This window comes from Pagrus pagrus, assembly GCF_965226575.1.
Source record: "Pagrus pagrus genome assembly, chromosome: 16".
Lineage (NCBI taxonomy): Eukaryota > Metazoa > Chordata > Actinopteri > Spariformes > Sparidae > Pagrus > Pagrus pagrus.
In genome coordinates this window covers 18439894-18466775 of record NC_140200.1, presented here as the reverse complement: position 1 = coordinate 18466775, position 26882 = coordinate 18439894, and the positions used below count along the sequence as shown (strand labels likewise).

Here is a 26882-nt window from a genome sequence, read left to right as displayed (position 1 = left end):
TGCTAATTACCTTTCTGAGTCACAAGCTCAGGGACTTTAAACCCAACTCTTTTTAGGGACTTTCAACCCAACTCTTTTTAGGGACTTCCACCCTGAGGGATTTCAACCTATTTAAATTTCATTCCTATCAAGATCCTATTGATCTTGAAGGGACTACCTACCTGCTAATTACCTTTCTGAGTCACAAGCTCAGGGACTTTAAACCCAACTCTTTTTAGGGACTTTCAACCCAACTCTTTTTAGGGACTTCCACCCTGAGGGATTTCAACCTATTTAAATTTCATTCCTATCAAGATCCTATTGATCTTGAAGGGACTACCTACCTGCTAATTACCTTTCTGAGTCACAAGCTCAGGGACTTTAAACCCAACAAGCATTCAGGACGTTAATGATACAATTCTTTCAACATGTAGCATAGCTTTCCATAATTTCAATATACTTTTATGTCAAATAATCTTACCTCCTCTCCACTCACAGTAATTTGGTTATGTTCAATATGCAGAATTTGATTTATTAAAACAACAGGTTTCTGCTCACCTTTTTGTTTGGCGCGCCCTGTGAGTGTTGAGGGGTCCAATCGTCCGACTCCGATACGGCAGAAAGGTCTGCTCGTCTCGGGCCCAATGGGGATCACGTCTCCTTCTGTCGAACGACGTCGAGTCTCCCTTCCTCAAATCACGTCGGGGTCACCAAATTGTCGTGTTCGTTTATTTGAGTGAAGACATACAACGACGTTCCGGTTAACTATTTATTTAGAATTGTATCATTAAGCAAGCATGATCATGGACCTTTCTCTGTTGAACAAATCACAGTCAGCGGATTGCTGTTACTCTGTAACCCGTCGCCCAGAAAAAGGATGCAGATATTCGCATTACAATCACAGTTATATTTTTGCTGTTGCGGTGTTATAATTTGTCATTGGTCAAAAAAGGTGAGGAGGTCGTGGTTTAGACTTGACTCTCCTTTCGTTGGTGCACAGGCTGGTCCCAGCCTCTTGGCAACACGATTTCTCCAATCCGTGAAGACATCGCCCTGTGGAAAGAACCTCCCTCTTCCTGGTCTCTTCCTGTCTCATCCTGCACTGTTTCTGCACTACTTTTGAGTTCTTCTAAGTTTCACTTTGCTATCATTCCACAGACAGATAAGGCTCACCACAAGGTCATATGCATGAGCAGGCAACATTTTACAGAGATAAAGGCAGCTGTGTTCTCTCTCTTATCCTGGGTTGTTTCTCCAATGTCTTAACCCTTCATAACATGGGGTCAATGCTTCTGTCAACCTCATCAATCAACAGGATAAGTACAGCTCTATATGGGGACATCATTAAGTGAACATGTAAAGTAGCATATGGCTAAAAAGGTGAAAACTATTAAATCTCAACACTACCTAACTCAACAATGTCACTTTCAGTAATCTGCACTTTCAATATGTTTCTGTTTTTATATTTGTTATTCTTATTGTGGTATTTTTTTGATATACTTTCATATTTTAATTCTATGCTGAGCCTCTGAAACTAAATTTAATGCTATGTTCACTTGTTGCACACTGAATAACAATAAAGTATGTCTAAGTCTAAAAAGTCTAAAAATCCCACAGCTTCCTTATGGGAAGTCAAAAGTGTAGTAGTGGTAAGGTGGTACTTTTGACTGTTGTTTTTTCTGCTTTTTCATAAGACTGAAGAAACTCTCTCTCACACACAAACAAAAAGTAGGTCCTATAAAGTGGCAGTAAATGGGAGTACTCAAATAAAGTCTGAGTACTTCAAAATATTACTTAAATAGAGGACTTGAGTAAGTGTCGCACATTTTTTATAACATATGAACACTACTTCACATTTGTAAAAGTGGCACATCAATATTTCACTTTTGAAATTTCTTCATTTTGTGACCGAAAATATTAGCACCTATTTTAGCAAATAACATGTAACTCATTATGCGTTGAATAATTTAAAACAACATAATCGTCATCATGATTTAAGTTTATTCTATGATATAGAAGGATGTGTTGAGTTCTGTTTCTAAATCAAAGTACTGTGCTACTAACTGTGAAATAAAGGATTGTGGACTTTTGACAATTTCAACCCTATTTTCACAATAAAGACCAAAGACACAAAAATAGGAACACGGTCTCTGTCTTAAAGGTTTGTCTGATGTGGCTTTTCAGTGTAATAATGGTATCACAGCACTTACATTAGTAATACAGCAGTGTCGAGATATGGAGTAAATTATTAACCTGTAAAAACCAGAGGTACACATTTTCAAGGTAGCGGACTCAAGTAAAGTCTGCGTACTTCAAAATATTACTTAAGTACAGGAATTTAGTAAGTCGCCATACATGTCACACTTTTTTAATCACCTGGTGATATTACTTCACATTTGTAAAAAGTGGCACATGAACATCTCACTTGTCAAATTTCTCCATTTTGAGACTGAAAATATTAGCACCCTTTCATTTTTTAAAAAAAAATAACACGTAATTTCTCCCAGAACATTAAAATGCAATAACACTTTGAGAAACGCGAACACCACATACATTTTCCTTTTGCTAGTCTTATGTAAAAGTGTAAGGAACAAAAGTGAAAGTACCACATTAAACAAGAAAAAAAGATACTCCCCGTCGGGGAATCGAACCCCGGTCTTCCGCGTGACAGGCGGAGATACTGTCCACTATACTAACGAGGAATGACGTGGACGGTCATGTGACCACATCAGAGAAATCTTTGGGCTCATTTTTATCCGTTACTCCTTGGTGTTATCCGAAACTCACCTTGCAATTATCACTTGCCACCTTTAATGGTGCCGTGTTGATGTTTAATTATTTACCCATTCGATTATTCCTTTGTGTGCTTATGTGATAATTATTTGCGAATAGTGTCTTCTGTAAGATGACACCAACACTGACATGTACCCCCACTGTGAAAACACAGGCATTCCCCAAAACGTGTTCAACAATGCTAATGTTTCTACGTGCATAAACATACACAAATGATCATGACAGAGCTGTCGAACATGTATAAATAGTGTATTTGTCACTCAGTCTTTCGCTTACGGCCATACCACTCTGAACACGCCCGATCTCGTCCGATCTCGGAAGCTAAGCAGGGTCGGGCCTGGTTAGTACTTGGATGGGAGACCGCCTGGGAATACCAGGTGCTGTAAGCTTTTGCACTTCTCTGTGCAGACAGCAGAGGGCGCTGCTGCTGCTGCTGCTGCTGCTGCTCCTTCTTCGACGGAGACATCTTTGAACAACAGAGCAGCCTGTCAGAGAAGCATGGTCGTATTTTGCTCATTTTTCATATATTTGCATTAAAAGTGTATTATTATAATAATGTGTCTTGGAACACATTTGAATAATTGACTGCATACCTTGCTGTATGCAGAGAAGTGAAAAAGCTTGCAAGGTCCGGGTATGGACCAGCACCTGGTATTCCCAGGCGGTCTCCATCCAAGTATTAAGCAGGCCCGAGCTTCCGAGATCAGACGTGTTCAGAGTGGTATGGCCGTAAGCCGAAGAAAAGGTGACAAATGCAGTATTAATACATGTTGAACGGTTTTGTGCTGAAGAAAACACTGGACAGCGCCCGTGGTTTGACCCCGGGGAGGGACGGAGACCGCGAAATCACAGGGATTTGTGGAGAGAAGTAACCACTGAGCTAAGCCAGTGCGCTTGAATAACGCGGAATTAATGCTTTTACAGCTGCTGCTCCTCTGTGCGCTGAAGTTACTGATGAGAATCTTGTGATGAAAAACGACTTTACAGCGCTTTTATCTGGAGACATTAATGTAAATGTTTCCTAATCTGTGGTGCAGTTTGGAATCAAAGCCAGAGAAAACACCGGACAGCGCCCGTGGGTCGATTGTCGGGAGGCACAGAGAGCAGAGTTCTTAATCAGGGTTATTGTTTGTAGTAACTACAGAGCAGCGCAGCTGAAGAGATACTGCTGGTACAGACATGAGTCTGACTGCTGCAAATGTGAGCACTCAGGTGAAGTAGAAGTACCTCAAAGCTGTACTAAAGTAATGTGGGCTACCCCGATTTCAAACTGCATCATATATTAGGAGACATTTACAGTAATGTCTTCTATAAAGATGACAAAAACATTGAAATGTACCCCCACTGTGAAAACACAGGCATTCCCCAAAACTTGTTCAACAATGCTAATGTTTCTACGTGCATAAACATATACAAATGATCATGACGGAGCTGTCGAACATGTATAAATACTGTATTTGTCTCTGATTCCCTCGCTTACGGCCATACCACTCTGAACACGCCCGATCTCGTCCGATCTCGGAAGCTAAGCAGGGTCGGGCCTGGTTAGTACTTGGATGGGAGACCGCCTGGGAATACCAGGTGCTGTAAGCTTTTGCACTTCTCTGTGCAGACAGCAGAGGGCGCTGCTGCTGCTGCTGCTGCTGCTGCTCCTTCTTCGACGGAGACATCTTTGAACAACAGAGCAGCCTGTCAGAGAAGCATGGTCGTATTTTGCTCATTTTTCATATATTTGCATTAAAAGTGTATTATTATAATAATGTGTCTTGGAACACATTTGAATAATTGACTGCATACCTTGCTTTATGCAGAGAAGTGAAAAAGCTTGCAGCACCTGGTATTCCCAGGCCGTCTCCCATCCAAGTACTAACCAGGCCCGAGCTTCCGAGATCGGACGAGGTCGCACGTGTTCAGAGTGGTATGGCCGTAAGCCGAAGAAAGGGTGACAAAAGAGTATTTATACATGTTGAACGGTTTTGTGCTGAAGAAAACACTGGACAGCGCCCGTGGTTTGATCCCGGGGAGGGACGGAGACCGCGAAATCACAGGGATTTGTGGAGAGAAGTAACCACTGAGCTAAGCCAGTGCGCATGAATAACGCGGAATTAATGCTTTTACAGCTGCTCCTCTCTGCGCTGAAGGTACTGATGAGAATCTTGTGTTGAAAAACGACTTTACAGCAGAGGTGGGACTTGTGGAGTCATCAAGTCATCTCCATGCCATGAATTTGTTCTGCTCAGTCACTGAACCAGGTGCATTCACTAATTAGCTCACCTTCCTGGCTGAAGAGCTGTGCTGATTGGACTCAGCTGGTTTAGTGCATGAACAGAACAAATACATGACATGGAGATGACTTGATGACTCCACAACTCCCACCTCTGCTTTATAGCGCTTTTGTGCTCTTACAGAAGACATGCGTGTAAATGTTTCTTAATCTGTGGTGCAGTTTGGAATCAAAGCAATTATTGTTCGAAGTAACCACTGAGATATACCAAAACAGCACAGCTGAAGAAAAACTGCTGTTATAAACATGAGTCTGACTAGTAATGTGGGCTACCCTGAGGAAATGTAGTTTCATTCAACCACTACAGTCAAAACTCATTTCATTTTTTAAATCACATTTGGGACTTCAATCATGCAAAAAATGGCGCGAGACTTAGGCCTAAACATGTCAAATGTCAGATTAAAGTAATGTGTGGATCTGATTTCCTCAGGGTAGCTCAAGGTACAATTTTGAGACACTTGTACTTTACCTGAGTTCTCCCATTTACAGAGTGGACTGCAGCAATCTAAGTGGTTGCTTCATCCCTAGTTTTATTATGAAATAACAGCTCTATAACCCACCACGGATGCTCTCCAGGGTTTCCTGTCCCTCTGACATCAAACTGCATCACATATTAGAAACATTTACAGTAATGTCTTCTATAAGATGATGCGATTGCAATATATCAACTTAAAAGATGCAATGATACTTTATTTTAAATTTAAATACATTTAATTAATGAGAAATAGTTTTATATTAAAAGTTACACTGCATTTTGTTCCCATCAAATTATATTTTAATTAAAAAGTAAATGTATTTAATTGATCACCAGTAGTTTTCAATAATTTTTCATAATATTCACCTCTCTTAAAACACAATGTCAGCCCATAGCCACTGAATATAATGATCATAGGGATCAATAAAATATATTACAAAGGAAACTTAACTGCCAACTCAGTTTAAGGCTTTATTATGTTGCCCAGCAAAAACAAGGATTTACTCGTTGAACACGCAGAGTGAAAACACGAACAGAAAACGAACTTCCCTTTAAAAACACAGGGAAGCCGGTGGCACTACACAAACAAGCTGCCAATAACAGAAAAACACTGGGTGGTTCAGTCTGCCCCCGCTCTTCAAACACACACACACACACACACACACACACACACACACACACACACACACACACACACACACACTGCTGGATGACCCAGTGGCACCAGCCACAGCTCTGGCCCCAGCTTAAATCATTCCCCTGATTAACAACTGGAGACAGCCATGCACAATCACCTGCTCTGGCGGGGGAGGGCAGTACCTGGAGGACACAGGAGCACACAGAGGAGAGCAGCCACACCCACACAAAACCACTGACGGCTCTTAGGCCGTAACACATACATTTAGGAAATAGCATGTTAGATCACTAATTCTTGCCTCTTTTTAAATCTGATTGAACAGTAAATTCAATGTGGCCCACTGAGCTCCCTCCCTCTACTCTCCCTCTACAGCGGGACTACCAGATCACCCAGGGTAGTGTGGACACAGGAGGACAGCCAAGAACAGGCACTTGGCCTTGGGTCCCACTGTTCTGCCCTCCATCTTTTCCAGTTGACTACCAGGCACACGAAAATCTCTGTCACACAATATTATAAAAAATATTGATGAATTATATTATAATACTAGTAATATTTTGGGAGAGCGCAGGTGAAGGAGTCCCACCCCCTGCAGGACACTATCACAGCACTGGGCAGCTCCTTCAGTGATAGACTGATAGACACCAAGTGTGTGAAGGAGAGGTATCAAAGGTCCTTCCTTCCTGCTGCTGTCAGACTCTACAATCAGCACTGCTCCAAGTAGACCTCACTTGTGCACTGTGCAATAAAAACTCTATACATAACTCATTTCTCATTTTGGTTTGCACTATCTGGGCAATCACTTATATTCATTATTTATTAATAACAATACACTGCCTACAGTGTTTATAATTACACTGTTTATATTTGTACATATAATGTATATACAAGTCTATTTCTATCTATTACCTTTTTATTATATTGTTTATTTTTTTTACTATTATTATTGTTTATTGTTATATTGAACTGTGCTTTGGCTGCTGTGATGCACAAATGTCCCCGTTTGTGGGACAAATGAAGGAATTCTGATTCTGATTCTGATTTTCAGTCACAAAATGGAGAAAAAGTGGGATTATTTTTGCTTTACTTATAAAAGGCTGACTCTAGTACATTTACTCAAGTACGGTGCCTGAGTAGTATATTTTGAAGAGCCTGAACCACAATTAAATACTCCCGTTTTCTGCCATTTTATACTTCTTTCTATTCGTGTTTAGTGTTGCTCCGTAGAAAAGTACCACATGAGACAAGAGGAAAAGAAACTCCCCGTCGGGGAATCGAACCCCGGTCTTCCGCGTGACAGGCGGAGATACTGTCCACTATACTAACGAGGAATGACGTAGATGGCGAGATGACCACGTCACTGAAATCTTTGGGCTCTTTTTTATCCGTTACTGCTTGGTGTAATTCGGAGCTCACCATGCAATAGCTGGGTTTCAGTCACGTGATTATGATGACGCGCGAAGGCGGCGCGATTTCAGATGGAGGGCAGGAAGTAAACGCGAGAATATGTCTATGGAGGAAACCGTTGCAGAGAGTAGATATTGTACGGATTTAGATCCACATCCAAGACAAAGATACAAGCAATCAATTAACAAATATGTTGGACGTGACCCGTATCTCATGAAGATAAGTGAGTTCTCGACAGAACCTAAGGATTTGCCGACAATCAAGGCTGTGATATCACAAACTATGCGACCTATTACCACTTGCCACCTTTAATGGTGGCCTGTTGATGTTTAATTATTTACCAATTTAATTATTTCTTTCTGTGCTTATTTTATAATCATTTGTGAATAGAAAGTGGGACATTTGTTTCACCTGTAGAGGTTTAATGGAACGTATTTAACCATTTTGCATAAATATACACAATCATCATGACGGAGCTGTTGAACATGTATAAATAGTGTATTTGTCACTCAATCTCTCGCTTACGGCCATACCACTCTGAACACGCCCGATCTCGTCCGATCTCGGAAGCTAAGCAGGGTCGGGCCTGGTTAGTACTTGGATGGGAGACCGCCTGGGAATACCAGGTGCTGTAAGCTTTTGCACTTCTCTGTGCAGAGGGCGCTGACTTCCTGTACTTCTTCTCTGCACGCTGTGGCGCAAGGACAAAACACAAAATAAATCACATCAAATTTTTGAGAGCTAAATTATATGTGGACTTTCCTTTTATATTCATATAACGTGGCACGTGAAGAATACATGTTAAATGTTAGTGTCGCACCAAACCGCAATAACAGAAATCAACAGTTATTGGACAAACCCAGAAGCCCACTGATTCATTCGATGTAGTCACGTGACTTCAAAGTCATTCCTCGTTCGTATAGTGAATAGTATCTCCGACTGTCACGCGGAAAAACGTTATAGAATGAGAGAAAATGGGAGTACTCAATGTTACCTTAAACAATCCTGCGTTTAGACAGCCAGGTCTCCCATAGCTAAGCTACATCATTAGCTAGAACTTTCTACATATCAGAGTTCAGACAACATTTATTTTTAAGGAACTGTTGTCAGAGTCTGATTTGTTTTGAATACAGACACCAAATAAGTGGTGGTTAACAATGCTGCTTCTAATCATCACTGGAACCAACAGGTGTCTCTGCTAAGTTTGCATAATCACGGTTGCCAAGCTGGCTAACGTTAGCGTGCTAACAGTCGCGCTGCTAAGCTACGTCCGTCCCACTTAGCTTTCGCGTCGTTTTGTCCTGTGTACAGATAAAAAATAAAAAGTTACCTCCTTCGAGCCGGATTTGAACCAGCGACCTAAGGATGTCTGGTGTGGATTACTCTACAGTCCTCCGCTCTACCAACTGAGCTATCGAAGGGGCTGGAGAGGAACGCTGAACATGCTATTGTGATGAGTGAACCGCACAGCTCTCTGTTGGTAATCCAGTCTTGTTATGTTGTAATGTCATTTATATGCTCTAAACTATTTTTTTTTTTTTTACATAAACATCTTGGTATAAAGCTATAATCACTGATGAAAAGTACATTTACTGTACGTATATGCTGATATATACATGTTTTTAGCAGTGATCCCTAAAATGTGGCCATCAGACACTTCTGTCAAAGGTGCTCAAGGCAGGCAGGGTATTTTGTGGTTTAACAATAAACTTAATCAGTGCACTGAAACAGTTAACTTGAATAGGAATAGAATGATTATAAATCAGCAGCTTTTTCAGCATTATGTCTAAAAGATAGTTTTCATATCGGCACATATTTGGAAATGTATACACCTATACGGATATATCTGTGATGCGCTAATATCTGCACATAATATCAGCCAACTGATTTTTTTTCTTTAAAAAACAAGGATCTTTAAAAAAATACATAAATGATTAATTATTATAACAATTGCCTCTTAGTACAAAGTACAATTTTGAGGTACTTGTACTTTACTTGAGTGTCTGCTACTTTATACTTCCACTCCACTAGATTTTCGATCCATTTATTTTATAACTTAAGTTACTTTGCAGATAGCACGCTGTAGTGCATTTTTAAATTAATTTATTTTATTGGCAATCGGATTTAAAAAACATGCTATCGTCTATTGGTGGGAAATTTAACCAAATTTAAACTTAATTCTTCATTAATACAATTCTGGGGAACGTTTTAAGACATTTAAGTCAATAATCCAGTCATGAAAACAGTGAATAGGGTTGAATTCTTTATTATAAATCATTTACATTACAAAGTAAGACATTAGTCATTGCCATATCCATCCAAACATCTTGTTTACAAGGTGGGGTGAGTGAATCAGCTGGTCAGAACCTTCACTTTGCCCAGATCAGGGGTTAATGGGGTTTATTCTTAGTCACATTAGGGCCTACAGGATGATGTTGGCACTGGGTTAATCATGTCCCCATTATTGAGAATAAGCTTGTCGATCCACGCAGGCACACACACACACACACACACACACAAAAACACACACATAGACAGAAAGAATATCATCAGCCTTCAAGTATGAGTACACGACCACAGAGCTGCTTTTAGCTCAGGTGAAGAGCAACTGATGGCAAATGAAAAAGCACGAGAAACAGCAGTCAGATGATGAAGCAGCAAAGACATGATGAGAAAATGTGCAGGACAGACGAGACAGCAGGTAGATTTCTTCTTCTTCTGGACCTTTTTGAACTGATCTGAGACTCCTTGTGTCCTGTTTTGGGTTATGAAATCCATTCCAGATGTTCTGAAGGAGTCAATCCATTCAAATCTTTTCATAATGAAGGCTTTACATTGTGATCTGCCCAACAGACAGCTTCTCAGGCTTGATGAATGCTTTAATGAGCCCGACACACGCGACCATAGTCAACTGGTCAAAGTGTGGGGGATGAAGTTAGCTGACGAGGTCTTCAGTAGCTTGGAGAAGTCTGGAATATGTTTTTTGGTCTTTTCCCTGCCCTTTTCCAAGTTTTCACATAACACTTTTTTATATCTTTAAATAAAAATGGTTTATAAATCATCTACAAACCTACATTTTCTATAAATTACACAATTCTTTTAACCCAAAGGTTAAAGCAACGGCTGAAAGTTGCAGTAGAAAACTCAGGGACAGAGAGATAGAGAGATACGACCTCTGCATCCAGCAGTGACAAAAGGATTGGTAGAAAAAAACATCTATACAACAGCAAACTGATTAAAAAATTTAGCCAAAACAAGAGATTGAAGGGTCCTTTCTGAGTGAGAGTTTTATTTGTCTGACCCCTCAGTGTCCAATCACGGCGCGAGACGGGAGCAGACGCGTTGAAAGGCAGCCACAGATTGGGTCAGTGTGTGTGTAGATAACTTCATGTGTGTATATTGTGTGTGTGGGTGTATAAATTAGTCAGCATCTGTGATGTCATCATGCTCGTGTCAGCAGCTCCTGCGCCCACGTCTTGATGGCCGAGGTCGTGTGTTGGAGCAGCTGCCACGTGGAGTTGGTGAAGGACAAAGCGTGGCTCTGCAGACACGATACGGACACCTCACCACTGCAGGGAAACACAGAAAAGCAGTTTTTTTAAAAATTATCTCAAAAATGCAGTTTTTGATTTCATTGTTGATTAGTCCGTCAATTATTTTCTTGATTAATCGATTAGTTGTTTGGTCATAAAATGTAAGAAAATGGTGAAAAATGTTGACCCATGTTTCCCAAAGCCTAAGATGATGTCCTCAAATATCTTGTTTTGTCCCCAACCCAAAGATATTCGGTCTATTGTCACAGAGGAGTAAAGAAACCAGAAAATATTCACATTTAAGAAGCTGGAGTCAGAGAATTTTCAAATGTGTTGAACATATTCCACATTTCCTCTTCAGGCTTAACACGTAATATTGGCAAGCTGATGTAGCTACATAACAGGTGCACCTGGCAGTTAGCTCTATGTAAGAGTTATTGTTTGTGGTGTCACCAGTTTTAATTTAGTGACACACATCAGTTTAAACTTAAGAACAGCTGGTGCAGCTAAATTTGGACACTCTTTTTTCAATTCCAGATGTAAATGTAATCCAGTCCGCTCACATTCAGAGAAATAAGGATGCACAGTTACAGTAAAACAAACAAACAAACAAACAAACAGGTTAAAAGACTCCTCAAGGTTACTGACTTGCAAGAGTCCTGTAGGTTGGTCCATGCTCGTTGTAGCAGGTCAGTTACGTACGCCAGCGCTGGCAGGATGTAGTTCTGATGGAGGAAGAGGAGGAGCTCCTTTAAGTAGTCCAACACCTGGAACACACTGTCAGGAGTGTTGGCGTTCACCTGGGCAAATGTAGACAAGAGATGAGACACGAGTCAACGACATAGCATATGACTGTTTCATCTTGTTAGCTCCAGCACCTTGATTCTCATCAGATGCTTTGGCAGAAGGAGGTAACAGTTTTACATCTGTTTCTTCACAGCCTTACCCATTCTATGGCCTGTGGTGTCTTTTCTTTGACCCAGAGAATAAACTGTGTGGTGTTTTCAGAGATGAAGATGGCTGCTGTTTTTGCCTTTTCCAGACCTTGTTCCATTAGTGGCCCCACAACCCGAACACACTCAGAGTAATAATGGGGAGTGTTCGTCTCCAACCAGCTACCGAGGACACACGCACACAAAAAAACAAAAACAGACACAAGTCAGTGTGTTATTAAATGTATTACATTATTTTTCCTTTTCTATATTATACACACTTTATCAGGTACATCTCAAATCTACTGCAATACCATATAAAAGCCCTACAATAGCATCTATCTTTAAGAAGCTCACAGTATTCAGTTTTGGGGCTGGTTATTTTCATTGTCGATTATTTTGTTGATTATTTACTAGATTAAGCGATTAGTTATTTGGTCTATAAAATGTCAGAAAATGGTGAAAAATGACACCCTCAAATGTCTTCTTTTGTCCACAACTCAGATATAAATCGGTAAAAAATAACACAGAAAATATTCACATTTAAGAATCTGGAATCAGAGAATTAGAACGGATTAATTTTTTATTGAAAAGGTCGTATTGAAAGTGGTGTTGAATTGGACTGCATGACATTGAGTAAGTGTTTCTACTATTTTGTCCCCCCTCGGATATGTAAATTGAAAGACAAAATATTAGAAACACCTCTGAATGTAAAGCAGTCCAGTACAACACTACCACTAACTATGCGTTCAATGCTAAAATGTATAACTGAATAAGTATTTCTCTGACAGTGTCAACAAAACCTTAACATTATAGGCATCATACAAGTCACTGGATTAAATTAGATTGAGCCGTTGTACCTTATAAAGTGGCCACTGAGTTTGTTATATTTTCTATATTACTGTAAACTAATTAATGTTAAAAATAACTACAGACAAACTACAGTTATTCAAAACATCACTTTGGGAACATGTTTCTACTAACACTGAGCCAGTGAGCAAACTGCTTTGTATACAGGAAATGAATCCGATGTGTGCTAGATACTGAGCTATTTTTATTCTTTGGCGTGACCGGCCTCTGGCCAGACAAAGTGTACAAAAGTCAACCAGGACAAAGCCTAAAAGAGAGATACATATCTCTGGTACACAGTGGACGGTAATTTGGTTAATTTGTGAGAGGAGAGAGCTACATATATGGTGTATTGGTCAAATGACTGTTCACAAACACATATGTGACGAGATAAGTGAGGTCATACCCGAAACCCTGTTTGGTGTACACTGTTATTTTGCCCCAGGCCTGTTGAGATACGGCTGTGACCCCTGAGCTGCGGAGATGCCTGGCTGTGCTGGAATCTGAAACAAACAACGCATGTTGTAAGACCTCAGGAACAAACATAAAGACTAGTTATTGTGATGAGTAAAGAGGACTCGGACGGACCTGTGAAGGAGCCGTGGGATCTGATGTCATGAGCGATGAAGCCGGCAACAAACACAAGCAGAACCATGAGGAGTTTGGACCAGGGGAAGCCACGACCACGCATCTTTACCTGCAGATTCTGGAGCCAGAAGAGGACAACACTGAGAAAAAGCGCTACTGAGAGTAATGTGAGTGGAGCTAAATCCAATACCTGTTAAAATTCCCAACATTTCTCATGGTTAAAGATGATTGTCGACTCGACTCTGTCTCACCTGGCACAGGCTATTGCACTCCTGAAGGTCCTGAGACTCAACAGTGTCTCTCATCTCCTCATTGGTCACTTTGAAAGACTGGATTGTTTCTTCAAGGTTCTTCCGGAGCTGAAGAAAAAAAGGAAAATAAAGCACAATTAGTCAAAAACAAGATGATTAAAGAAACAATAAAAGGTTTTATACTTAGTTATCAACTCTAAGCTTGCTTGCTGCATCACACGGAGTAAAAACATTCTGTTACGCTCCAATTAAACCATCTCAAGGGAGGTGAATCTGGGCTTTTAAACCATCAGACGTCACGGCAGGAGTCGTACCTTTGGTGGCAGGATATTCCAAGACTTCAATAAATGATTCAACAGCAGACTGGAGAGGAAAACAGAAATGAGGTCAGCTCTATTTATCAGTATATAAATGGCTGAAATCCAGAAAGAATCTTTAACGTCTTATCTTTAATTGTGAAGTATGCTATTGCCATAGAGCAACGCTGTTTTCCATGTACAACTCACAGCTTAAAAAAGACACAAAAACATGTATAACTCACCCGGACTGGGCTAAGTGTTTGGTATAGAGCTGCCTCCACACTCCTAGACTCTGCACGTCCACACACAAACACTCCGTCATACTGCTGAGCAGCTACAAAACACACGAGAGAGGAAGAAGAGAAAGACAAAAAGACTCAGTTTGATTTCTGATTCAATTCTATTCATTTTTTAAGCTATATTTCTCAATTCTGCCTTCTTTCATCTCTTAGTTAAGCTAACCAGTGAATTTTATGATGAGCAAACAACAATGATAGCAGATCAAGAACACATCCTTCTCAAGAATACATCTTGTAGCTACATATTATGGATAATTACTTGTATTACTGTTAAGTTAATATATTAATATTTGGCCAGTTAACTCAAGGAATGAGTTAGCTGGCTAGTGGTTATAAACACAGTGAGAGTTTTTGAGAGCGTATTTTCTTTTCAAGCTGGTCACTATAATGAGGTTATAACAACTTACTGTCTGATATATCACATACACCTGAAAGATTTATGCAGCTGCACTGAGCTAAACTACACTCCGTCTTTTGCATTGGTCGAGTGAGTAGTATTACGTAGAAAAGATCAGTTTAAAGTCTAAAACGCATGCAGAGTTTGTACGTCTGTGTGTGTACCTCTCTCTTCATGTCATCTGGACAGTGTGGTGTGGCTCTGGACAGAAACGATGGCAGGTATGTGTGTAATGTGCTCTCGGGTTTGGCTCCAAACGCGAGGACCTTCAGTCGAGGGTACAGACGCCTCAGCTGCTCCTGCAGACTGAACACAAAGAAAAATACCTTCAATGACACCTTTACCATTTTTTACACAAGCAGAAATCTGCATTATGTTATATTTACCTTGGTGACAGGGCATTCTTGGGCATGAAGGCAAAATCCAGCAAAGGAAAGAACTCTTTAGGACCCATGATGCCAAATCCCTTTGTCAGGTTTGCATGAAGTCTGGGAAAAGAAGAATATTACCCGCAATCAGTCAAGGCAAGTTAAGAGCATGAAGAATTTACAGTAACTATACAGTGTGCAGTACTAAAGGTGTCACGGTTCTCCAAATCCACGATTCGATTTTAAAGTCAAGATTTGATTTCTAAAATTTTTTTCAGCACTGACAGTATTGCTTTTGTTAGACCCACATCTAGATTTTTAATAAAATCAACAGATTATTAGTTTCATGCTCTGACAACTGCCATTTAAAAAAAGAGGGGTATTTTACAACAACAGTATGACCTTATCCTGGGCGCTATCAACAACACTGCCTTTGAATTCGAGGATTGTACTGAAAAAACAAACAAACAAACAAACATATTTCTAAGAAGGACTTACAGCAGAAGTCTCTCCAGGTATGCAATGGCATATGAAGACAAGGATTTCACTCCGAGCACAGGAAGCATGATACCCAGCCACACTGAAACACAGATAAAGAACTTGATTTATCATATAAGAACTTTTAGCTCTGGCATTAAATGTTCTCAACTGTTGGCCCAGAGCAACTGCAGAAAAACATGGGTTTTGTTCTCGCATGCCTAATTATATAAGTAGCATAGTGAAACAGAACTTGAAGGTTGTTAGTATGGCGAAAACTAAGGTAGCCTGAAGGATAAAGAGCTCTGCAGCCATCCCACAGAGATGCTTCACTGTTATACAAGTCTGTCATGCTAAATGCACTCAGATTTAATTTAGTTTTTATTGGATTATGATGATTATCTTATTGTTTCATACTATATTTCAACATTCCCATTGCGTGTCACACTGGTCAAGTCTTGCTCAGTCTAATTATATCAAAGCCTGAGGCTCAGACAGGAAACTTATATTCTAACATCAAGATAATATGCAGCACATTTTGCATTTGCAGTTTTGTTAAGAATGTGTCTTTCTTGCCTTGGGCGAGTTGAATGGTACTTGATACTCTTATTTTGCAGATGAAGGTTGTTATGTAATTTTCCAAGAATATTCATCCTCCCATGCCTGCATACTGTACTAACACCCACGCCTCTCCCACCTCACAGCCTCATCAAATACAGGCAAAGACCAGGAGCAGAAGCTGAGTGTGTGAAGCTACCATGTGTTTAAGCTCACAGACGGCTGTCAGAGGATGTGTTACTGCTCTAATGTGCACTGTTGCTTTACTAACCCCCAACCCAGACTGTCTATTAGCACATATTGTTGGGAAAGTGGGAGAAAGGGGAGACACATTCGAGCTGAGAGGATGATAAAACACTTTCTCGTATTTGAAAGAGCAGATACTTTGTAGTTGTGTGGAAATGTGTGTAAATTCTTTGGGTAAGTGTTTGACTGTCTATTACCTCTTAGTCCTTGGCTGAGGTCATAAAATCCAGCTTGTCCAAGAGCCCACATGATGGTCAAACACTTCACTGGACGATTCTGAACTGACCGCAATAACTCCAAATACTAGAGAAGAAGGAAAGGATATTAAAAATAATATTGAAAAAGAAAAATCCCCAGTAAATTGGACAATAGTACTGAAGTTTGAATTGTACATTCAGAGCAGACAAAGGCAGTGAAGCAGAAACCTGCCAGTTATCTGCAGGGCTCAAGGACACACACTCACTCACCTCTGACAGGTTTTGGGTGGCTATTCTGGGTTTGTCCTGTAGGATTGCCTGAATGCAAACTCTGTAGCCATGCAGAGGTTCTCCTAGAAACAGAGAGAAAAACTGTTGGGTGTTTTTTTTTTATTAGAATTTCCTGGTCCAGCTTGACCTTTGTTGCATGTTATCCCCATTATTTCCTCATTATCAGCTAATTATAGAGCCGATAAAATGAAGACAACATGACTTAACAAGTGCAGCATTTACAATCTCAGATAAGTAGGTGGCTGTTAGAAGAAGAAGAAGGAAGAAGGAGGAAGAGAAGGAGAAGGAGAATTTTGTTGAGTAGAAGACGGGACAATATCAAGGGCTGTTGCATTATAATAGCTTTCATTACTGCATCACTTCTGTCTTTAATTCCACAGCACAAACCACCTCCAACCCTCCATGTGAGCTCTTACTCTTACCTGACTGTCTGTCCAGCTCCCTGAGCATAGTATAAACACAGTGGTCGAATAAATCCGGCAGAATGTCACCGCAGCGTCCGATGAGGCCTTTGATCACGCCCTTCAGCTCTTTTCCTGTAAGACAGTATGGGTAGTCTGGGGACAAAAAGAGGACATGAAATAAGTACCGTCTTTTGATTATTGTGTCAGTACCAACAGTCTGTTTGGGCTATATTGAGTGTACACAATATTTTTTTATTAATCTTTCTTTAAAACAAAATAAAGTGTGAGTTTGACCGACCGTGAGCATAGCTGCTGAGTGTGGGCTCAGCCTCTGGCGCAGTCAGATGGAGGTTGAGGTATCCTGCCAGGTCTTTAAGCCACACTGATGGGTTTTCTGGAAACAGGGTCTGACTGCGGGCCAACTGCTGCTTCAGGTCACCAATATCCAACTAAAACAGAACAAGACAGAAATAAAACATTAAGAAACAAAACATCCATTATACAGTGATGAGACTGCATTTCAGCATGTGATACTTTGCTTTGGAAATGCAACAATGTAGCACTGTTTCTGTGAACATATTTATGGCTTCAAGAGGTTTTACCCCCTATTACATTTTTTTTTTTATCCTTTCATTCACTTACAAAGATCAGACTAATTCCTGACCCACTATTGAGGATGATTAATAATCAGTTAGTTCTTAAATCTTAGCCACAAATGCTGTTTCAGGGAAAAAAGAACACAAGCTTCAAAATAGTCTTCTCATTAAAAAATGCAAGAAATACGACTTTAGATTGTAAACAAATCTCACTGACCCAATATTTCAACAACCCAGAAGTTTTAAAAAGATAGAAAACGGAGGGGTATGTGCATTACTCACAGATTTGAAGGCCTCCTCAAGGCTCTTGTGAGTCGGGTGGGTGACTGTATTGCTGGGGTGTGTCTTCTTGGATGGTTTACTTGATGAGGGCTTCTTATTTTCAGGCTCGGCTGCTGGTGGAACCTGCTCCTTGTTCTGTTTTTTCCCCATCTTCTCAAAGCCATCGTACAGAGTCTCTGACATCTTCAGGGGTGCTGAAGGAAACAAGGCAGCTGTGGTTAAGACACGCCTCTGTGCAGAAATGAGTCTATTTTCAAACTTCTTCCGTCTTCAACACTTTCTCACATTCACCCTGTGAATCAAGTTAATCCTTGAAACCAAGGCATTCAGCTCCCCTCACATTCAGAGCTTCCACCCGCCCTCTTTGGCTTACGTAATGAGCTGTTATAATACCAGACAATATTCCTGCAACACTCATTACAACAGGGTTAAGCACCAGCAGCATTCCAAGTGTTCCCCTGTGTGTTACTCGTTAAGAATCTACTGTGTCTAGAGTCCGTGTTAACAAAGTTTATATTAGAGCTCGACCAGTATGAAGTTTTGAGGGTGAATAATAATATGTTCTGTGTACTGAGGTAGCTAATACTAATATTAGTATCAAAACATCACATTTTTTAAGTGTTCAGCATACCCCAGAACTTATAATTTGGTCATTTATTTTGTATTACCAAAATGTAAAAGCCTCTGAAATGATAAGGCTGACATCATTCTATACTTTATTTATTGTCAACAAGTCCCAAATGATGAACAAATCCCTGAGTGTAGCTGTCATTCTTTCCCCAGAAAGACATAAATAAAAACAGGCCACAAATATACAGTTCCTTTTTTGCCGTAGTTATTTCCTAGCACAGCTGGGAACAGTCGTTTCTTTTTAGTAAACTATACTCAAACAGTAGGAAATAAGGCACTTATTGGGGACTATTTTCAGCTGAAGAGTAATGCACATTTTGTGGTTTGCTAATTCTATATTTGATAAACTTGATTGTTTTTTGTAAATATATATATAAAATATACTTTTTTAGATCTGTGGTTGTATGTGGGATTGAATCAAAATGAATCACAGTTACAATGCTCATTGTAATGAAGAAACCTTTCACCCAGTGCAACATTATGGCTTATTAAAGCGTAAAGTATTTGGAAATGGGGTTCTATGGCACAGAGGAATAAGCTACATCAGGCTTGTAGGTTAATTTTATTGGTTGGTTTTGGTCTTTTCAAAGGATGTTCTCAAAATAAGAAAAAATGTAAATAATGCATATCTTATCCATTAAAACTTACACTGAAACCCAGACTATTAATGTTAAATTTATTCCAGAGTAAGCTGCTCCATTAGGCTCTGACCTTAACTAACTGTAGTAAAGGTTGTATTTAAAGAATTCAACTACGAGTCCATATGACTGCAGACAAGAATCCCAGTCAGCCCCACCCACAAACTTGAGTCAGCGTTGACAGAGGTCACCAGTTGTTCACTGATCATTTAGCTCTACATGCTGCTTACAAACCTAAATCTATATCGGGTCTGTGTAAGTGTCGGCATAACACAGGGCTGTAACGCAAAGAGGGGGCCTGTCTCATCATAGTGTCAGTGTTCAAGACTGACTATCACCATAACTTCTATAATTGAATGCTGAACAGTCTAGATTATTTTTCACTTCCCTGAATGGAAATAAATCCATCACAACAGGCAGACTTACTTCATGAGTAACATAACAAAGTATTTATTACCCTCACTGAAGCCAGTTGTCTGCATGAATGTCTCAGTTTAGTAAGCAATACCTGAATAGCAAGGAAAGTACTAAAAGGTGTAATCTGACCAGTCTCGTCACGTCACGTCCATTAATACTAAACAAATATCCGTAAGTGTCAGGAAGTGGTCCTTTCCAGCAGCAGCTCTTGACATGATAAGACTTCTGCTACAGTGAAGTACAGTAACAGGGCAATAACAAATGAGGCCACTTGAGTAGTGACTAGGAAAACTTCATGTGCCTCGACACTGGGGGAAACAAACCAGTGAGTTTTTGTTTGTTTTTTATAGTCCTTATCTTTTCCTTGAAACTTAGACACTGCACAGTGTTTTCATTTAAGAATTCACTTTAAGATTATCTAAATCACTTTAAAAGCCCTCAATAGTTCTGAAGAACTTCCTGAAGAAAGATAACTGATTCTCGTCCAATCTTGCCGAACTGGGTAGACTCAACAATCAACCGTCTTTCTCCAGGAAGTTATATTTCATTGCATAATTGCTTTACCTACTTGATTGATTTCCATGAAATTTTGTCACATTGGTGAATGTAATTTTTATATGATACCATATTTATGACACAAAAAGATACACAGATAATGGGGGAAAAAGCAGAATATTGTCCCTGATTTATCATAAGCTTTTTCTCAACTTATTCAATTCAATCAATTGTTTTATGTTGTTGTTGTCATTTGTTTTATTTTAATTCTCTATGTACACTCTTATAAAAGATAGCTTCACGTGAAAGATTGTCAGTGTAAATATAACTGCATACTTAAAAATTACAACGATAAACATCATCTGAAACAGCAGACGAGCTGCTTGTATAGCTATGTTTTAACAAGGTTTTGAGCTTGAGATTACTTCTTTCATATACATCAATACAATTGGCAATTTCCATGAAAATAAATCTAGGAAAGCTACACAAAACCAGACAAGGTCAACGGTGAGTAATCACAAAGATGGGTCCAGGCACAGGCACTGTACCAAATTCACTGTTCCACCTCAAGGAAACTTTAAAAAAAGTAGTACCTCTATCGAACAGATATGTACTACCCCTGCAGTAATTAAACAGATCAAAGTAACGCACTTGCAGTATCTGCCAAGACAGACTTTACAAGAATCTAGTCAGCATCACTAAATACAAGAAGAACCACATAAATCCAGCAAACACTTTGGAGATTTGCCACCAGTCTTGTAATCTGTAAATGTCAAATACATCAACACAAAGGAAGTACTGTCTTCTTAGGGGGAATGTGTTGGCCTTTGTTCCAGACGTTTAAACAAGTGCAAGTAAAATATAAGGAATGACTATTTTATATAATTTAGACCCAGAAGCTCCATTAATGTTTTATAAAGTCTATGATGGGAGCACAGCTACAGATGCGGAAATAACTGCTGTGTGGCTCTACACCCGTCACTGATGACGCAAAGTAACGATCCATCTGTGTCTGAAATCTCAATTTACAGTACTGCTGACTGTATAGCAAACCACTCAGTGTGAGTGATTTTGGACACTGTCCTGGCATATTTCAGCAGAGGGTCTTTATGTTGTGTCAGGGTGTAATCTGAGTAGTTGTACCCAGCATGGCCCTCTTACAGGGTGGGTGGACTCCAATGGATTCTCACACCAGCAGAAGAATAGCTGACAGGAAGCTTCACATATAGATACAGAGCAAAACACCTTCAGACCCTTCTCAACAACATAGAGCAGACTGCAGCAAGGCAAGTCTTTCTCTTTGTATAATGTCAGAAGGATTTTCCGATGTTTGTCTGGCATTATTTAAGAAACACATGAACTGTGTCGTAAAAGGTTATGCTGGTATTTACCGATAGGAGGGCTGAAAAACTAATTAATACCAATACAGATAAACCAGTTCTACAGAGATCATTTAAGTTAACAATTTCTAAAAAGTGGGTTAGGGTCAAGTCAAAAAACAAAACAGAACAATTTCACAAAGCTTTCTACTGCTGAAATTAATACAGTAATATAATAAAAACCAGGTGGATGATGTCTGACATTGTTTTTTTTAACCCTCCATAAATGAAGGTGCCTTCAAAATAGCGTCTGGCATGTAAATCAACATCATACACGTTGGACTTGACATAATCACTCCTGTTGAAAGATGAGCCCATATCAGATATCCTATAACACGTTCAGACATGTAATGTGGAACAAGTCCAATATATGCATCACATCAGCTGTCTGACATGCGACCTCCTCAAGGTGAAGATATGTATTTAAATATGCAATAACAGACATTATAAACAAGACTAAAGGCTGCAAGGCAGAGCCTTAAGAAAGCCTCTTATATTATTCATTTTTTGTCTAATTTAGTGGTGTGAGAAGATCTTGGCTAAATCAGGGCTCAAGGATGAGACTCTTCCCAAAAATCCATTTTCATGGTTGCTACATTTCACCTGATATTCAATAGGTCTGATTATAAAAAAAAGTAGCCTATAAACATATTTTTATATTTACAAATATCAACTGGGTGTGTAGACAGTTGCCTTTGAACAAATATTAGCATATAAACCCATTTGCTGAAGGTCCCATGTCCTGTTAGTCTATCATTGGATTGTATGCATCTTCCCCTTTCTCTCTGGAGAATAATATACTTTTAAGGTTAATAAAATAATAATCTGACAACCATCAATATTTTAGAGCCAGCTTTATAGTATGTAGTTTTAAAACAAAGTTGAAATGCTTAATGTAATGCAACAACAATATTTGAGGTTGATTTTCTTGTTTGTTAACCATTTTCAACATTTAGGTTATTGAGGTTTTTGCAATTTCTTGCTGCATGTGCTGTGACTTAAAATAAGAAAAAGCATTTATCTGCACCTTTATTCTGTTTACAATAATTCATATAATTTGTTTTAAATGCATTATTGGGTGCACTTAAATTATGTGCTGGTGCACCTAAATGAACAATTTAGGGGCACCTGTGCAACCAGTGTCAAAGGTCAGTCTGGACACTGGAGCCCTGTCAGTGACAAACAACTAGTCTCACCTTCCAAAAGCTGTTTTGAGCTAAATCAAGCATTATATAACTAACACTTTTCTTTCTGGTGTCTCCATGTGAAGACACACAAAGCTGCTTGAACAGATACAAAAGCCTCAAGCTGAACCTGTGGCTGGAGGATAATTTTGAACATGCCAAACCCACAAACTCAATCGTAACCATCTCATGATTCAAGTATGGAAGCCTTTAAGGCTTTAAACTGAGCTTTGTCTTGTTGATTATAATATTGATCATCTTTAAGAATTCAGTATCTGATTATTTGTAGAGCCTGGTAATGCTGAAGCAGACTTTCAGGAGAATTCAGATTAAACACTTCTCACTATGTTGGTTAGAGAGTTTATATACCAAAAAGAGACGTGCATTTCTTTTAGACAAAACATTTACACCACCTCATCACTGACACAGTCACTGTGACCAATCAGACAGACTTTGGACCAGCTGTTTCACTGATAAAACTGGTGCATAAACAAATAGCAGTGGCAAAGTTGGATCTAATCTGCTCTGTCGCCCATTATTTAACTCACAGCCATACCTGTGGGGAGGGTGCGGTAGTTGAGGGTAGTTGCTGTCAGGTTTACTGAATGTTAATTATGCTGAATATAAAACAAAACAATCCATCATGCTGTGGGTCTGTAATTATGTTCTACTAAGGTATCATCACACCATACAGAATAACTGCCAGATTTAATGTGGTTAGTGTGGTGTTTCCCATGGTCAGATTAATCTGCTGGGTTACCTGGGTCAAAAGTTTGTTTATTGGCCTCTGTTGACCAGTGCTCTGAGCAATGTGTGGTTTTTCTATACAAGAATACTGCCTGTCCCCCGTTTTGCTGTATGGTAATTTGATTAAAACATAAATTACTTCAGGAATTTGCAACATGTTAGAACATAACTTATAATAAAGATCTTGAAGGTGGATTTTAACTCTTCAAGACAGAGCCTCAAACTACTAAAGCATGAAAAAATCTAAAATCCTGCAAATTCATGCGCATTACTACCATCTTTATAATACTGCAACAGCACAGAACTTCAATTAGGATACAGATAATTATACTGTATCTATTCTCCTTCCATAAAGGAGAAAACTGGTGTTAGCTTCACAGATATATATTATTATCGTCATAAAAGCCAGCAGTGTTAGTTAAGTGCACCTCTCAATACTTTTGCCCTTCCCCACACTGTCTGTGGCACTAAGCCCCAAGTCCATTGATTACAATTGTAGTCATAAAGGTTAAAAAATGGGTGGCAAATAACCTGTATATTTTATTATTACTATTATCATTTATTAAAAGGCCAATGGATAGTTATTTATATTCCCAGCAGCAAATTCATATACATTAGGATTGGTACTGGGTAACAAAATTAATTTTTATTTTTTATATTATTGACAAAATACCTCCATCAATGATGTGGCAGTATTGTAGGGATGACAATTGGTACTTTCACAAAATATTAACACAATAAGATTTCTGATTAATAATCATCAGTAATGTGGATATAATAACTAAATGGGTAAAGGCAAGCATTGGCAAGTTGGGAAAACTACTACTTTATTGTAATGTAGCCTTTAAAACCAGGGAAGGATAACACTCAGGCCATATCACGACATGATGATGTCCAACTATTAGATGATATATAGTCTTGCATCACAAAAAACGATATATTGATATGTTGCACAGGCATACTTATTAGTATATTCAATTAAATGTTTGTGTTTTTCTTTTCTTATATATGCTGACAGTAAGAAAAATACAGCCTATTGATAGGTCTAATCCTTTAATAAAACATGCAAAGGGAGAAATCTGGGATTCAATTAGCCACACTGATGAATGATCACTCATGTGACAGCTGTCCCTGTAAGTGGAAATAAGCCTAATTAATAAGCCTAACCATATACGGTTCAGCTATGTAACAACAGCCTAGAGTTTAATTTAAAAGTGTAACAGCAGAATAAAAACAAAAAGGTCACAAAGTCAGTTAACACATTGTCCAGAGATGCAGCTCCTCAGTGATGACGTTGCCTGTGTTGACACACTGCTTGAAAGGCTGCTAGCAAGCTAACTGCTGACTAGCAATCCCTTCAAGCTGTATGAGGCAGGAGCACATAGCCCAGGAAGCTTTTAAAGCTATTAATTTGAAATAAGTGTGTCAGCAGATAAGGTTAAGTACAGCCACGCAGACAAACTGGTAACCCCCCGCCCCCAAAGGAGACTACAAAAAAAATAGCCGTAGGAAGGAGCGTTACTGCGCGATGCTATGCTACAGCGGCTAGCTTGTCAAATCATATGACAGTTCCGAGCCATCGTCATTTCCAGTATTATGACCGACCAAAAAGTAGATGTCAAAAGAGACAGTCTAGTTCGTGGACACAGTCAAACAGGTAGCTCCATCCGCTTTCTTTCATGTGAACTTCAGCAGTAAGGTAAATGGGTCACAGAGAAGCTAGCAGCGGTCTATGGAGGGCCATGTTCACTTACGTCTGGATGGCTGGTTAGATTCGCCCAGGGCTTTCCTTCCCCCGCTGCCGGTTTTCTTGTCAGTCGGGTTCTTCGCTCCACCTGAGCTGGTGTTTTTCTTTCCTTTCTTCACTACCTCCCATTTGCCGACTGAGCCATTATTTGAAGCCATGTCTGTGGTCCAGTTGTGGTGTTATCAGTTCGGGTTGCCGTGACTTCCTGCTGCTGAATGAAACAGTGCGACGGGACGCTCTCTCAACCAACAGCTCTGATCATTTAACCGTCCGCGTGCCACGTCTCTTTTGTCGGCATGACGTCAGAGTGATGCGTTTGGACCGTTAGTTTGATTTCCTTGAGGAAGCTCGACAAGTTCAAACATGTCTAACTTTTGAATACAAATATCTGAAATATTTACCTCAAGCAACCCTGAGTATCTCAAAATTAATGTGAGTTTCCTCTTTGTACAAGTTAAAATTGTATTTACGTTTACTGAATAAACTTTTGTTTAAAAGTACATTTAAAAATGGCGCCTGCTTTGATTTGAACCAAGTAGGCTAAACTCAAAACAATAACATATCTCAGCCAAATCTGTTAGATTCAATGTGCCCATAATTAAAAGGTTTAGTCCATCAATAGATTAGCTGATTATTTTAACAAATAGTATTTTAGTCATTTTAAATAAAAAAAACACCAAATGATCCTCAAATAAGCCACACTGGCAAGTATAGAAGTTATGGTATTGGTAGCGTCTGGCATGTAGTGGAGGGTAACCGTTTTCAAATGAAACATAGGTTTTACTCACTTTTTTACCAGTTAACCATTACTTAACATTGGACAGTTGAGCCAGCGGACATTCCCAGTTTATCTACTTTTTGTTTTACCACTACAGCCCTGGATACCAGTCATGTTAACAGTATGTCCATGCTGGTATCAAACTGTATTAGTGATAACTAGAATTACCGCCTCCACACACCTGTCAAAATGTCCAGAAATGTCTTTTGTGAGGTCACAGTGACCAAATTCAAAACAGTTCATCCCTCTGTCATAGTGAACATTTGTACCAAAGTTGACAAAATTCCCTCAAGGCATTCTTGAGATATCGCGGTGACAACAACAGGACCGACGGACTGACAACCTGAAAATATAATGCTGTCGCTGGTGGCATAATAATGTGTCAATGTGTCTGTCACTGTAAGGTCTTTTTTTTTTTACCTTTTCAAATTGAGATTTAGTCAACAAAAACTAAGGAGTTTGAGTTAAAAATAAAAATTTAAAAAGGGGTTCTAACATTTGGACATAAATAATTCAAAGCCCAGAACAAGCCCCAGGTACATTACTTTTTATGTACTGACGGCTTCTATGCTTATAATTTTCCATATCATATTGTATCAATAACAAGTGAAATATGTAAACTTACGGTTTGGACAAAAAAAATAAAAAATGGTCATTCACAATTCTTCATATAAACTGGATCTGAGATGTGAACAGGATAATGCAAAACAGTACCACGAAAAAAGTTA

The 26882-nt window shown here is 39.3% G+C and overlaps 1 protein-coding gene across 1 annotated transcript; it reads right to left on the bottom strand.

The window, feature by feature from the left end:
* Positions 1-9822: 9822 nt before the first annotated feature.
* tmem214 (transmembrane protein 214) lies at positions 9823-25729 on the bottom strand. The gene is made up of 17 exons (XM_084377687.1): positions 25384-25729; positions 18140-18333; positions 17560-17710; positions 17280-17414; positions 16837-16919; positions 16567-16672; positions 15587-15668; positions 15107-15208; positions 14885-15026; positions 14267-14358; positions 14040-14088; positions 13726-13833; positions 13475-13592; positions 13293-13389; positions 12052-12220; positions 11754-11905; positions 9823-11141 (listed from the first exon to the last, which is right to left on the bottom strand). Exons 1-17 carry the CDS (start codon positions 25532-25534, stop codon positions 11015-11017), a joined length of 2058 nt encoding a protein of 685 aa, XP_084233813.1. The 5' UTR covers positions 25535-25729; the 3' UTR covers positions 9823-11014.
* Between the last annotated feature and the right edge of the window lie 1153 nt (positions 25730-26882).

Bases quoted from the DNA above. Each gene is read 5' to 3' on its own strand.
- tmem214 (XM_084377687.1), bottom strand. From the start codon at position 25,534: ATGGCTTCAAATAATGGCTCAGTCGGCAAATGGGAGGTAGTGAAGAAA. The intron at 16,920-17,279 runs GTAAGAGTAAGA...CTCTGTTTCTAG, and splicing joins GGAGCTGGACAGACAGTCAG to GAGAACCTCTGCATGGCTAC. The intron at 13,834-14,039 runs GTACGACTCCTG...TTTTTTCTTCAG, and splicing joins GGAATATCCTGCCACCAAAG to CTCCGGAAGAACCTTGAAGA.